General features: G+C 32.3%; 1 protein-coding gene across 2 annotated transcripts in view; it reads left to right on the forward strand.

Annotated features, from left to right (window-relative positions):
- Window positions 1–16,317, forward strand: part of LOC114344448 (mediator of RNA polymerase II transcription subunit 12) — a 268,924-nt gene that overhangs the window by 183,899 nt on the left and 68,708 nt on the right. Inside the window, exons 15-16 of one of the 2 annotated variants that reach the window (XM_050659395.1) lie at window positions 6,405–6,557; window positions 13,942–13,980. In XM_050659395.1, the coding sequence (XP_050515352.1) occupies window positions 6,405–6,557; window positions 13,942–13,980 (192 nt within the window). The remainder of the gene's footprint in view (window positions 1–6,404; window positions 6,558–13,941; window positions 13,981–16,317) is intronic. The other variant, XM_050659396.1, reaches the window with a different exon arrangement.

Consider the following 16,317-nt stretch of genomic DNA (forward strand, 5'->3'; position numbering starts at 1 on the left):
TACATTCCGCTGATAAGTGCATCAAAATGTACTTCAGAACAGGAAGCTTTATACACCAGGGAAATAAGGCAAAAATATACCATGTTCGGGACACTTGAGCAGCCAGGTTGAAAATGGATTTTTTGGGTACTATATACCCAATACATTATAAATACAAAAATGCCCGTCACAGTTTGGACGAGAATTTTAGTTATTAACAAATAATGGTCAAAAATGAGAGTTTTTTCGTTTAAATCGCTACAGGTAAAAATATGGTAATTAAATGTCTTATTTATAATATTTTTCTTTTAGTAGATGAGCCAACGTTTAAAATAGCGGTTTTGAATTTTGGTCCGATTATTTGTTGCTTCGGATATTGCAAAATAAAACTAAAATTTCGAAAATAAAAAATTTGCTATAACTTTTGCGAAAATGAATTTAGGACTTTCATATTGCAGGAAAAGTTGAGTCAAACAGTCCATACAATGCACAAAAATTTTTAAGACGATGCGTCAATTAGTTTAAGTTTTATTCAATTTGTTTATCCCAAAGAGCTTTTTTTTTTTTCGAAATGTTATTGTTCAGAAAATAATAACAGCAACTCTGTGAAAATAACATGAAAGAAGAATAGTCATATTTTTAAAGCATTTAAAAAAAATCAATAAAAAGTCATTTTTATCACTCAGAAAACATTTTACTAAAATATAGTCATTTTTGGCTTATAAACAATTTGAATAACTTTGTTAATATTGACTGTAGGCTAAAACTACAATGGAATTTGAAAAACTGGTATTTTTATACGAATTTTTAACGAAAAACTTTTCGCCTAGGTTAATTACGGTCAAAGTTAGCCACTTTTTTATTTAATTGACGGCTACTTTGTTTATAACAATTAAGCAACCTAACTAGAGCCATTTTGAAGTTGATATAGGTTATGTGTAAAAGTTTGAGTAAACTTTGAACCTCAACAGAGTGGTTAATAAAGCTTTAAAAATGGCGTCCGGACGGAATTAATTCGTGGTCGGTCGAGTGGAATTACTAAAATACGTGCACTCAAAAAATGAAACTGATTCTGCAAACATATGCTGCGATTAATATCGCTGGAACTTGATGGATTTTGATCATAATTTTTTTAATTTGTATGTACTCGTAGTCTTATAGAGTACGTTATGTACACACAACCCCACCTAACATTACAAAATGTTAGGGGAAACTTCCCTTATCACTCAGAGATATGAAAAATAGATTACGACCGATTCTAAGACCTACCGAATATACATATATAATTTCATAAAAATCGGTCAAGCGGTCTCGGAGGAGTATGGAAACTAACACTGTGACAGGAGAATTTTATAGATGTAAATATATAGATGGCTATTAACAAATAAGGGTTGGTGATAGAAGAGTAAAAATTAAGGGTTGTATGTATTTTTTAATTCTACATCATATAAAATTAAGGTAGATAATTTTGTCCAAAAAAACAAAAAAAAAGTCAGGGTGGCAACCCCCCTTATAACTTATGGGTATAAAAAATAGATTAAAACCTCTTCAACGTCCTACAGGATAAACGTGTAAAATTTTATAAAAATTGGCCAAGCCTTTTCGGAGTAGTATGGTAACTAACAATGTTACAGGAGAAGTTACTGCGAATTAAATAATAAAAGTGCCTTACTTTAAACCTAATTAACCTAGGCAAACAGTTTTTTTCTGAAAATTCGTATAAAAATACCAGCTTTTGAAATCCTAAAGTAGATTTACTCTATAGTCAATATAAACAAAGTTATTCAAATTGTTTAGAAGCCAAAAATGACTCTATTTTACTAAACATGTTTCGGAGTGATAAAAATGACTTTTTAATGATTTTTTTCAATACTTTAAAAATATAACTATTATTCTTGCATGTGGTTTCCACAGAATTGCTATGTCATTATTATTTTCTGAACAATAACATTGCGAAAAAAAGCTCTTTGCGATAAACAAATTGAATAAAATTTAAACTAATTGACGAATCGTCTTAAAAATTTTTGTGCATTATATGGAATGTTTGACTCAACTTTTCCTGCAATATGAAAGTCCTAAATTCATTTTCGCAAAAGTTATAGCAAATTTTTTATTTTCGAAATTTTAGTTTTATTTTGCAATATCCGAAGCAACAAATAATCGGACCAAAATTCAAAAAGTGCCATTTTAAACCTTGGCTCATCTACAAAAAGAAGAATATTATAAGTAAAATATTTAATTACCCTATTTTTACCTTTAGTGATTTAAACGAAAAAACTGATATTTTTGATCCTTATTTGTTAATAACTAAGTTTCTCGTCCGAACTGTGACGGGCATTTTTGTATTTATAATGTATTAGGTATGTAGTACCCAAAAAATCCATTTGCAACCTGGCTGCTCAAGTGTCCCGACAAAAACCTTATTTCTCTGGACTATTATATTCATTTTAATAAAACGTTTATCTTTTGTGCTTGTTTATCCAATTTTACACCAACGAACTTGTTTACCACAAAAGTCGGGACGTGCATAGATGCGCAGAAGTGTTAAACGGAAGTACACGGAAGCGCAATGCCCAAAAACCCCCGTATATGTGGCAAGCAAACTTTTGCGCGTATATTCGGTTTTTCACGTTAATGGGTTAACCATGATATTATTTTCCCAATTCCTCGCTTTCTGAATACTTTGCCTTGGAGGATTATTTTCAGTAATTTGTATTTGGTGCCATTTCTCATTATGTGTCTGAGATATTCCAACTTTCTCCTTTTAATCGTGTACATCACTCATTTTTCTTTCACGATTCTTCGTAGTACGGTGGTCTTCTTTTTCGTCCATAATATCCACCCAGGATTTGCATGTATAGCGACATCTCAAAGGCTTCAAGTTTCTTCTTCATCGCTTCAGTGAGCGTCCAAGATCCAACTACATATGTAGTCTTGAGAAGATATAATTACAGGAGCCCTACATTGATGTCCAGAGATAAAAACCAAAAAATCAGCAGAAGGAACAAGTACAACGTTGATGCCCTAAAACAAGAATGTATAAGAAATAAATTCAGTGAGAAACTGGCAATTAACCGAACAGTATCACAACAAACTGGAGAGTCAGTCGAAGAAACATGGAAATATTTTAAAGAAGTGATGATGAATACAGCAAAAGAAACAATCGGATTAAAAAGAAGACAAAATAAAAAATGGATTACCAAAGATACTCTACTACTGATAGAAGAAAGAAAAAAAATCAAAGAAGAAATTCTACAAAAGGAAGGATCGAAAGAAGAGAGGGCACTTGAAAGGAAATACAAGGCAAAAAACGCCAGAAGTAAAAAAACAAGCCAGAAAAGATAAAAGAAACTATATAAATGAGATGCTAAATATATCAGAACAAGCAGCGAAAGAAAACGACTTACGAACACAATATACAATCATACGAAACTTAACAGGAAAAGCACAACGAAATATACGAGAAGTAAAGGATAAACAAGGAAATAGAATAAAAAATGAGAAATAAATAATACAAAGATGGAAGGAATGCTTCGAAGAGATATATGCTAAGCCTGAAATAACATAGCCTTCAAATCATAGAAGATGAAGTAGAATCACCAGAGCTAGAAGTGAATATTGGAGAAATTACAAGGGATGAAATTGGAAACACCCTAAAACTACTAAAAAATGGCAAAGCCGCAGGAATCGACAATATACCCATTGACATAATAAAAGCAGACACCGAGCAGTCAGTAGAGATGCTACATACACTTTTAAATGAAATATGGACGGACGAAAAATTGCCAAAGGAGTGGAAAGAGGGATTGATTATAAAAATACCCAAAAAAGGAGACCTGAGCAAATGCAACAATTGGCGTGCAATAACACTACTAAGTGCCACATCCAAAGTGCTCACCAAAATCATATTGGAAAGATTGAAGCCGGAACTAGATAAAAAACTGAGAAACAACCAAGCAGGCTTCCGTTCCAACCATTCCACTATTGATCACATTTGCACCCTTAGAATTATCTTGGAACGAACAAATGAATGGAATTAAGGTATAGATGTGAGTTTTATCGATTTCGAAAAGGCCTTTGTGTAAATAGGACACAGATGTGGAAAATCCTTAGATTATATGGGATACCACTAAAAATCATAAACTTTATTAAACACTTCTACGAAGGATACAAAGCCAAACTAGAACATTCAGGTGAAGTAACAGAAGAAATATCCATAGAAAGTGGACTCAAACAGGGTTGTGTACTATCCCCTACCCTATTCCTTATTATGATAGATTGGGTAATAAGGAAATTAATCGACGATCGAACAGGCATCAGGTGGAACCTTTTCAAACAATTAGAAGATCTCGAATTTGCAGATGACATCTGCCTGATAACTGAACACCTAAATCATATGCAAGCAAAAATTGACAAATTGGCACAGTACTCCGATACGATCGGACTTCGAATAAACACAGAAAAAACTAAACTTCTAAAGAACAATAACCATCCAAATAATAAAATAATGATAAACGGTAAAGAAGTAGAAGAGGTAGACAAGTTCACATATCTGGGATCTGTCATGGAAAGGAGCGGGGGGTGTAAAAAGAATATACAGACGAGAATAACAAAGGCGCAACACGCATTCAACGCTTTAAATAGAATTTGGCAAACAAACGAAATATCGGAAACAAAAAAAATTAAAATCTTTAATAGTTGCATTAAAAGTATACTTCTCTATGGAGCAGAAACATGGAAACAGGACGAAAATACAACTAAAAAACTACAAACATTTGTAAACAAATCTCTAAGAAAAATCCTGAAAATATAATGGCCAAACAAAATAACTAATACAGAACTGTGGGAAAGGACAAAGCAAACTAACATATCTACTACAGTCAAGGAAAAAAAATGGAAATGGATCGGTCACACTTTGAGAAAAGACCAAAGCAGCATAGCAAGACAAGCACTTAATACCAACCAGAGGGGAAAAGAAAGAGGGGCAGATCAGACAACAACTGGAAAAGAACAACAACGAGAGAACACGAAAAAATTAAACTAAGATGGGACGAAGTCAAAAAGAGAGCAAAAGATAGAAGAGAGTGAAGGGAATTAGTTCACAATTTATCCAGAGAATAAGAACAAAAGAAGATGCGCTGTCCCGGTCAGACAGCAATCTTACACTTTTGGCCAAGAAACGCATAAGCGCCCAATACTCCACAAGGAGAGATGGAACGAGAGAGACTTTGATGTCCAGATTAAGGACGCGGCTTTTGAAGAGTTTGGCTATGTTGTTGAATGCACTCGTAACCTCCTCTATTCTTTGTATCTCGTGCGAGTGATTCTATTGTTCGTCTGCTATTGTTCCAAGATAGGTGAACTGTTTTATTTGATCCACTACTGTATTCTTGACAAGCAGTTGGGCGTCTCCAATTTTATTTTTTGCTGATAACCATAGAAGTTTTTGATATGTTTATTTTTAGTCCAAATCGTTCACTTACTTAATTTACTTTGTTCATTAGCTGTTGTAAGCTTTTTAAACTGTCTGCAAAAATAACGGTGTCATCCGAAAATCGGATGTCATTTAGAATTTAGAATTTAATTTAGATTATTCCATGTTCGTAATTTTTCAAGTTATCACTAAATATTATGTTCTGTCATTATATATATATTATATTAAATAATAAAGGTAAAAGTATACATCCTTATCTAACACCTCGTAGAATCTGATTGCTTCCTTCGGTTCATTTCCGAGATTTATTCTTATTGTGGATGATTGGTTTTTATTGTATTATATGGCTTTGATTTCCATTTGTTACAACATATATCATTTTTCGGTGTTGAACTGTTTCGAATGATTTTTGGTAGTCCACAAAGCAGGTGTAGATATCCGCATCATTCATTAGAAGTCGCATCATAAGTCATATGTCTGCATCGTTAGAATAATACATGTAGAGTGAATAGCAGTAGAGTACCTATACCTTTCATGAATCCAAACTGTGTATCTTGTATTCTTTCTTTGCATAGCTTGTATGTTTTGCGATGTATAATTTTAAGAAAAAGCATGGCTCATGAGACTTAGTAGCCTATGTAAAATGAACCAGAAGGCATGATTGCATGTCATAATAAGTGGCTCAATAGCGGTAGTCTAAGCTTTCCATTCAAACAAAAATAAATTTCTCATTTGTCATGTCGACAGCTTCGATTCAATTCACTTCGGGATACACCACAGGCGGCACTGAAGACGCTGAAAAGCAGAAACCATGGTCAGCCGATGGTGGTGGCCCCGAATCGAATTTAATCTAAACTTTCCAAATTTCTCATTTATAAAATTTTTATCAGATCGGTATTTGCTCGAGGTGCTGTGGCCGTTTGAAGTTAATAAGGGACTCTTTGTAAAGACACTGGTACATTTTTTAAAATTAATTTTAAATTCTTTACAGGAACATACACGTTGGTCCTGTGCTTGCAGTACTAAAAGCTGTATTAATAGTCGGTGATGCAACAGCTAAAGAAGGAACAGAATTAAGTTTGAGTAACATCTTAGGAACTAGCGATCTGCATAGCGGTGTTGATGGACCAAATCTTGATTTACCGTATGTATTTAAAATAGCTTTCTATTACAAGGTTTCATCACAAGTTTACTGACATTCATTATTTTCTATTCCGAGAAAACTGTAAGATTGTAGTTATATTTCACAATTATTTTAAACAATGAAGTATGATATGACAAAAGTGTATTATTAAAATTTACTCTATACTTGTTGTGTAAAATTCTTCAATGTATTGCAGTTTTTAAATGATTAAACTCTTTTACGTCCTAATTATACAATAAATATAATTTTAATACCATAAATGGCAAATATATTATATTCCCTGTAGATAATGGTCAACACTAATACTATTCTTGTTCTCATGATCATTTTTCAGTGCGTCATTAATTATGACGTCATATACTGTATTGGCTGTGTCGAGACTTATTTCATGTAATTATTGACGAATCTGACAGTGACAGATGCCACAATCGTACTTAGCCATAGGTGAAAAGCTTGTGGAATTAGTAATTTAGTAGATTTGATTTTTACACAATATGTTAACATGTAGGTATTTTTTATAAAGGGGAATAGAATTAAAAAGTAAACAATATTGTTAATTAAATTTATAAATATGGAAACATTAAAAAATGACACAAAACTATCTATAAACTGTGTTTTTATCTTCTTCTCTAGGTGCTGTCTCCGCTTCAAAAGTCTCCGCTAGCTTCAAAAAGAGAGAGATCTTTATTTCTGAAACAGCGGCTCTAAATAATTCATTGTTATTACATCCAAACCAGTTCCTAAGGTTCTTCAGCCATGAGTTACGTCTCCTTACTATGGATCTTTTTCTTGCATAATGACCTGGAGTATTAGATATACATCTCTCATCACATGTCCCATATATCTCAGTTTTCTTCTTATTTGTTAGTTCTCGTTCCTTATGCGTAAGTCTCATTACCTCTACGTTGGCTATTCTATCTACTCATGAGATATTTAGCACTCTTCGGTACATCTTGAATGTCTCTAGTCTCCTCACGTCAATGACTAACTTTTAACGAACTAAATTCTAAACCAAAACACAAAATAATGCACAAAGACGTTGTGAAACACAAGTGAAGTCAAATTCGAAATTTCAAAATGACAAGTACACAAAATACTGACCTGAATAATAACCGTCACTTGACTCTTTGACACTTCTAAAAAATGGCCAAAATGGACGAAGTTTTCGTCAAATGTTCGTAATACGTGTATTTGATTAGCTAGGAAAAACGCGCATTCTAAATATCAACGAATCAAACGTAGGTTAGGAATAGACATCTTATGTATATAACCATTGTAATGCTGCATTATTTTTGTGTTTAATCACGGAGCTACCGCTTTTTCCGTCTCATCTAACTTAATGCATTAGAGAGAAATCGAAAAACTGTGACGCACTGAAAAATGATCATGAGAACAAGAATAGCACTGTTTTTGTTACATTTGGTGGTGAAAAAAGACTTAAATGGTCCTGTATGATACAACCTAGTTTCCAGCGCTTTTTATCGTTCTAGTCTTCTTCTCGCAGATTTTTCGCAATTATTGCGTCTTTAACACATTGCGTCTTTCTAAGTATCCTCTTGGCTTTTTTTGTGTTGGTACCCAATTTAACATTGTTTTTGGTCATTTTTCTTTGCCCATACGGAATAAGTGGCTATTATCTTAAATTTCTGTCTTCTATAGTGTCGATTATAAGTGTATCAATCCATATTCTGCACTTTATCGTATTATAATATCTAATTCTGCCATTCAATGTCAGCCTACAACATCTTCTAAAATCAGATTTCTATTTAAAGTAGTTTACTATTCAACTGTTTTGTCATCTGTCTACCTTGTTCAATTATTTTCTTAATTTGAGTCTACGATTACCGTTATTCCTAATTGTAACACCAAGGTACTTGTATGAATTTACAGTTTTAATTTTAGGTTTATAGTCAAACCCCAAGCAATGCATTGTTTATCTAATTGTTGACCTTATCTGACCTTGATCTAATCTTCATTATTTGGTCAATCTCCAATAAATCCTGGACGTTAGCAAAGTGTTGACTGTCACTTTAAGGTACTAGTACACTTCAGAAGACCAAAAATAAGCATTTTTTCAAGATTTTTTTCTCAGAACCTTTATTAAAAATGAACATAAAACTTTTTACATATTAATATCTAACTCTTTGAGAATACAAAAAGTATATCTTTTTTCATCTATACACGTACACTAATATTGTAGAAGGGTCCAAAGTCGAGGCCTCGAAACAAAAGTAGTTCCGATGGCGGACAGTTAATCTCAGGATTGGGATCTCTGAAACAAAAAAATCGTATGGCATTTGAAAAGGGAAGGTTTCTTACCACCGTTAGTGAAAAATTCCGCAAAAAATATTTTACGGAAATTTGAAAAATTTTTGTGAAAAAATCGCCTGTTTTTCTTCGGTTTTTCATGATTAAAAAATATTAATTTTTTATTTTTTGGTCAAATTGTGGTAAATTGTCACGTAAGAAACCTTTCTTTTTCAAAATTAGTACGATTTTTTTGTTTCTGATACCCAATCCTGAGATTAACTGCCCGCCATCATTTTTCGAGGCCTCGACTTTTGCGCCCTCTACAATATTAGTGTACGTGCATAAATGAAAAAAGATATATTTTTATACTCTCTAAGAGTTACATATATATGTAAAAAGTTTTATGTTCATTTGTAATAAAGGTCCTGAGAAAAAAATTCTTGAAAAAAATAATTATTTTTGGTCTTCTGAAGTGTACTAGTACATTAAATAGTTCTGCAGTACGGCATTCAAATCATTCCCTTAAGTTCTTAAGCCAGGGTATTTTTCGTCTTCCCACATTTCGCTTTCCTCCAATTTTTCCTTGCATAATAAGTCGTAAGAATAAGTATTTTTTACCCTCATGATCACATGTTCTAAGTACTCAATTTTTCGTCTTTTGATAGTTAATAATATTTCCGCTTTATTTCCTCTCCTTTTCGTTACTTTCACTTTTGAAATTCGTTGAATAAATGATGTTCGTAGGATTCTTCTATAACGTCAAAATTCAAAGGCGGCTGACTCAATCAGATGCACATATTTTAGTGTCCATGCTTCCAAGCCATTGAGTATAGAATACGTAACATCGAAGCATCATTAGGCGTAGTTCTAACCTTATATCCCGACAACAAAGAAACCTCTTAAGTTTAATGAATGATATACATGCCATTTCAATATGTGTCTTAATTTCTGTGGTTTGGTCTACATTTGATGTATGGTTCCATGTTCCTAAGTAAGTATTTGTATGATAATGTATTTAGTTTCCTTTCCTTCACCTTTAGTATGTATTCATTCATTAAGGCGTTGCATTACGTTCTATAAATCATTGTTGTTATCCGTCATTATTACTTTATCGTCTGCAAAACGTAAGTTATTCAAAACTTCTCCATTGATAGGTATTAGTCCTGGATCCCGCGTACCAAATAAAAGATTATTAATAGCAATCTGAAAATTTGTTCATAGCTTAACAGTGTCGAGTCGGCCAAACTTTGATGTATGGGAACACTGGAACAGGGGAATCTTTAATTGTGGAACATGATACACGTGTCATCCTGACAAGTTTATGATCGTGAAAGAAGTAGGTTGTTTTTAAGTTTATTCAATATACCCCATTCCACGAATATACGACCCTCTTGGATTATCGCGACAACGAATATTTTACTGTGCAAAATATGAAGAACGAAAGTAAATTGCAAATTATATTGTTGTTTGTTGGAGTAATTATTAGAGCAAAATACTTTCGTACTTCTTATGTTGCACACTAAAATATTCGTTGCTGCATAGCCAAAGTGATATAATATCTATAGACGAAAAAATATTTGTCCGACAAAAATAATTCTAGAAAAAAATAAGAAATATACTTTTTGATAAAATACACAAAATAAAAAAATCGCTGCAGCCATCTCCATAAAAAATTTAAAAATTATTAATAATCTTCTAAAAAAATGCATTTTGATGCATGTTGATGTAATAGACAAGCTTTGTATAATAATAGCTTCAGCTATAGTCCATTCTTTCACGGTTTTTGCTCTAAATTTTAAAGAACCGCTTGGATTGACATGAAATTTGGCATACGCATAGCTTACATATCAAAGAAAAAAAGTGATATTGTGCCGATATGTGCTTTTGCCCTGGGGGTGCCTTTCACCCCCTCTTTGGGGTGAAAAAATATATGTCCAAAATAAGTCCGGAAATGGGTAAACTGACTAATTTTAAGTAACTTTTGTTCTATAGAACTTTTTTGCCAAGTCAACACTTTTCGAGTTATTTGCGAGTGAATATGTTTATTTTTCAACAAAATAACCACATTTTTAGACGGTTTTTCGCAAATAACTCAAAAAGTAAGTATTAAATAAGTCGAAAAAACGTTCTTAGCAAAAATATAGCCTGTAAAAAAGTAAAAAAAAATGGTGTACGCGTTAGGTCTCTGGACCTCGTAGAATCAGAGTTATAGCCAATGAAAAATAGATTCATATTCACCAAATTTCAAATAGAATATTTCGACGTGAAATATTCAAAAAATTAAGCACTTTTTGGGGAAAACCCGTAATAACTTTTTTAAAGTGTTTAAAAAAGCTTTATTTCTGTTTGTATAAAAAGTTTCTAGCATTAAATTTAAGCAAGTTACGCTCAAAATAAAGTTGGTCCCTTTTGTTTTGGCAAAAAAAAATCGGGAAGACCACCCCTAACTAGCAGATTAAATGAAATTAATCGTTGGCGCTCCACAAATTATTTTACTTATGTTGTGTTTATATGATCTGTAAGTTTCATCGATTCAAAGTGCTTATTTTTGAAAAAATTTCGTTTTAAAATAAAATTTTTAAAAATTTTAATTTGAAAAATATGCTTTTTTTTCAAAATAACTTAAAAATTGTTAGAGATACCAAAAATCTAGAAAAACAAAAAAAAGTCAGCACTGTTTTTCTGAATATCATGTATTTTTTTGTTTTTCTGTTAAACAAAAATTGATAAAGATTTGGTGTTTCTAAATTTGCATACATTCGTGATCAGTGACTCGTTCAACCTATTTTAACCACAGCCCTTTCAAAAACAAGGACTTTAAACCGATGAAACTTACAGATCGTATAAACAATACATACACGAGTCAAGAAACTTGTGAAGTCGTAACGATTAAGTTCATTTGAGATACTAATTAAGGGGTGATTTTCCCGATTTTTTTACAAAAAAAAGGGACTATCTTTATTTTGAGCGTAACTTGTTTACTTTTGATGCTAGAAATTTTTTTATAAAACCAAAATGAAGCTTTTTTTAAACACTTTAAATAAGTTGTAATGAGTTTTCCCCGAAATGTACTTCATTTTTGATTATTTCACGTTAAAGTATTCCATTTAAAATTTGACGAATATGAACCTATTTTTCATTAGCTATAACTCTGCTTCTACTAGGTATAAAGACGTGATATATACACCATTTTGTTAAATTTTTTACAGTCTATATTTTTGCTAAGAATATTTTTTCGACAAAATACTTACTGTTTGAGTTATTTGCGAAAAACCGTCTAAAAGCGTGGTTATTTTGTTGAAAAAATGAACATATTCACTGGCAAATAACTCGAAAAGTACTGACTTAGTGAAAAAACTCTATAGAGCAGAAATTACCTAAAATTAGTCAGTTTATCCATTTCCGGACTTACTTTGGACGAATATTTTTTCACCCCCATCTACATCTATCTATCTAATTAATTGTTGTTCCCTATTGTATATTATTTGTTAAAATTATTAAAAAGTTATTATTTGTTGATGCAAGGCCATGTGTTTCATAATAATACCTATATTTTAAGTAAAGAACACGTTTCCAACCTCGACCTACTTTTGTGTTCTATGTAGGTAAATACACTGAGCGGCACAAAAAATGGCCACCCCACAAAATGGGTAATTTTTGATGTCGTGAATTTTCTAAATCTGTTGTCCGATTTAAGTGATTTTTTTAACATTTTATAGCCTTATTCTTTAACAATATCGCTGTAATAAAATTATTGCTAGACAGGTAAATGATAATTGTATACCGGGTGTACCAATCAAACTGTGTCTTATTCTCAAAGTTCACCACACCCTGTGTAATATTCTAGCATTTATAAAATATTGAAATTAAAACCCAACTATAGCCGCAGGTTTTCTTAACATTCTGTTTTTTTATTCATTCGCTTGTGTTGGATAATAAAAAAGATAGGTACTTTAACAACTAGCCATGTTCTTCATTAATACAGAGTGTTTCTAAATAAGTGCGACAAACTTTAAGGGGCAAATCTGCATAAAAAAATAATGGCAGTTTGCTTTATAAACACATGTCGGCAAATGCTTCGTTTCCGAGATACTGGATGTTGAATTATTTTCTTACAAATTGACGATTTATTTATTGCTCTAAAACTGGTTGAGATATGAAAATGAAATTTGGTAGGTTTTAAGATAGTTATATAGTTATTGCACATTTTTTGACATACAACTAAGAATTTTATATTCACCATTGGCGTGCATGCGGGTAATATTACCCGTCATATTACCCGTATGCGCGCCAATGGAGAATATAAAATCCTTAATTGCATGTCAAAAAATGTGCAATAACTGTATCTTAAAACCTACCAAATTTCATTTTCATATCTCAACTGGTTTTAGAGCAATAAATAAATCGTCAGTTTGTAAGAAAAGAACATTTTCATATCTCAACTGGTTTTAGAGCAATAAATAAATCGTCAGTTTGTAAGAAAATAATTCAACATCCAGTATCTCGGAAACGAAGCATTTGCCGACATGTGTTTATAAAGCAAACGGCCATTATTTTTTATGCAGATTTGCCCCTTAAAGTTTGTCGCACTTATTTAGAAACACCCTGTATTAATGAAGAACATGGTTAGTTGTTAAAGTACCTAATTTTTTTATTATCCAACATAAGCGAATGAATCAAAAAACAGAATGTTAAGAAAACCTGCGGTTATAGTTAGGTTTTAATTTCAATATTTTATAAATGCTAGAATATTACACAGGGTGTGGTGAACTTTGAGAATAAAACACAGTTTGATTGGTACAACCGGTATACAATGATCATTTACCTGTCTAGCAATAATTTTATTTCAGCGACATTGTTAAAGAATAAGGCTATAAAATGTTAAAAAAATCACTTAAATCGGACGACAGATTTAGAAAATGCACGACAGAAAAAATTACCCATTTTGTGGGATGGCCATTTTTTGTGCCGCTCAGTGTATATGAATTTAAATATATTACAATTATTAATAAAAGTAAGGATTGTTACCCTTACTCTACATATCTTACAGTTTTCTTTAACTCTACTATTACCATCGCATTTTTGTTTCTTTTATTATTTAAATTTTTGTTGTTTCTATTTCTTTTTTTGTTAGGATGAACGTGGATGTGTGCGGATCGAGGACGACACATAGGTTTGTCAAATCGATAATTATATTGTAACTACTATTAAATAATCATCGCTTTGCATTGTTTGTGTCACCCTACGCTTGCACCGTCCTATTTCTATACCAGAACTGCCGAACATACTTCAAACAAAAGTGATTTTAAAAAGTACCTATACGTATTCTGATTTATTGTTTAAAAAAGAAAAATAAAAACTAGTGGATAATAATTTACACGCGCACCTAATGTTTAAAAACAGTTTTCTACATCGGCTCGGTAGCTCAGAGGGCAGCTACCACCACAAACCATACATACTCTAGACTCTAGACGTTCCACGACCATGTTGTACTTTCGGATCGAATTAACGCCATCTCTTAATTGGAAAGGCAACTAAATTGACAAATTATATTTACGCGGGAATTTCAAACTATAAATTTTGCGGGATTTTTGAATAAAAGGTACAGCTTAATACGCCAGTATCAAATTTCGCAGGAAGTTAAAACAACAGAAAGACAGTGCAATCTTTTATTGAATAATTATAATATAACTTAAAATTATCTTAAAAGTACTATCTACATAAAAATACTAAAAGTCTAAAGTTCGTTAAAAATTGCGCTACTGAATAGTATGGCTGAAATACCAATAAAACAAAAATCACAGTTTTACTGAAAACTTCAAATATTCCAATTTTTTACCAAAATCCTAAACACTACTGTCACGTGAAAGCAGTGTTTTTATAATAAATCAATGTTTAATATTTATTTGAATGAAAATTTTTGGAAAGAATAACTTCTAGGAAGTCCTATTGTGTCACTAACACTCTCAGAGGACACCTAATGGTAAAAGAGGCAACCGATTATGTATGTATGTATGTAACTTCTAGGAAGATTTTTTAAATAAATACCTTACTTGATAACTTTAAAGTCGGGATTGTATTTGCATGTAATCTTTTACAACCTTGCTTGAAATGATGGAGGTGCTTTTTAGGATTTGGAAACCTTTGGAGCAAAATATTGTTTTATTTACATGTGGAAGCACAGCACTGGAGGATCGAACACATAGTGTTAACTAAAACTTCTACTCATAAAAACGGATAGAATTGATTAAAATGGGGATTAACTATGATTATAAACGTTACACCACTAATAAGTAAGCAACAAATTGTGAGGTAAATACAAAAATAAACCACTAATTTAATTGTTAATTGTTAAATGTGACAAGAAAATTGACTGAAGGCGACATCTCTGTATTGGAAAAGCAAGTAATTTGCTGTCTTGACATTGACCATTTACTCTCAAATCACACGGACCACGCTGCAGCGCTACGCTGTGGATCCACAAAAGTAGTTTACCGTGGGTTCTTATGCGAGCGACTGTGGCCGGCTACAAACGCTCGTGTGGGGTGCGCCGGCCACTCTACATAAGAACCCACGGTAAATCATCGTCAGCCACTCTGTGGATCCACAGAGTAGCGCTGCAGCGTGGTCCGTGTGGTTTGGCTCTTACCAGTGGCGGCTCGTGACCTCAGTATGCGGGTAGGCTACACATATACTTCGGGTAGGCGACAAAAAATATCCTACAGTTTGTAATACATTTTGAGCCGTCTTGCAATACTAAATGTAATCTATGAGCGCAACAATGTGTAAAAATTGCTTTTGGAGCATCTACTTTAATTTTTGATTGTAATCCGTTTAAAGAGCCAGCCATTACACTTGCACCATCGTAAAATTGAGCAATTAATTTATTTTTGTAATCATATGGCTCAAGCACGTTTGAAATTAAACTATATAGAGCGTCTGCAGATCTATTATCGCTAACATCAAAAAACCCTAAAAATCTTTCTGTTACCTGACCAACTTTGTTAACAAAACGGATTGTTAAAGTACACTGTGATTTTTCGGTTATATCAGTAGTATCGTCAGCTAGTATAGAAAAAAATTGACTTTCATTAATTTCTGTTGAAATTTCAATTTTTAGGTAATCGGCAAGACAATCTATTAAATCATTTTGTATTGTTTTTGACAAACCCGTGAACACCCCTTCTATTTTTTAACATGATCCTGGATTTCCTGATCGCGTTTAACTACTTAATTAAAAATTTCTTTAAAATTACCCATGTTTGAAGAATTATGGCTCTCATCACGACCGCGAAATGTAAGTTCTTGTTTTGCTAAAAGAATTGTAACATCAATTTCTTCAACTTCTTCAATCTTTTTCAACTTCTTCATTATATATCTTATTAGATAGAGAAATATGTCCAGCGAAAGCACTGTCAGTAGTTTGTTTATTTTTTTCTAACCGTTTTAAATCTAAGCAATTGTTTAAATGTTCTTTCGAAGATTCATGTTTTTTTACACTAGCTGATAA

Source organism: Diabrotica virgifera, chromosome 8, assembly GCF_917563875.1.
Source record: "Diabrotica virgifera virgifera chromosome 8, PGI_DIABVI_V3a".
NCBI classification, from domain to species: domain Eukaryota; kingdom Metazoa; phylum Arthropoda; class Insecta; order Coleoptera; family Chrysomelidae; genus Diabrotica; species Diabrotica virgifera.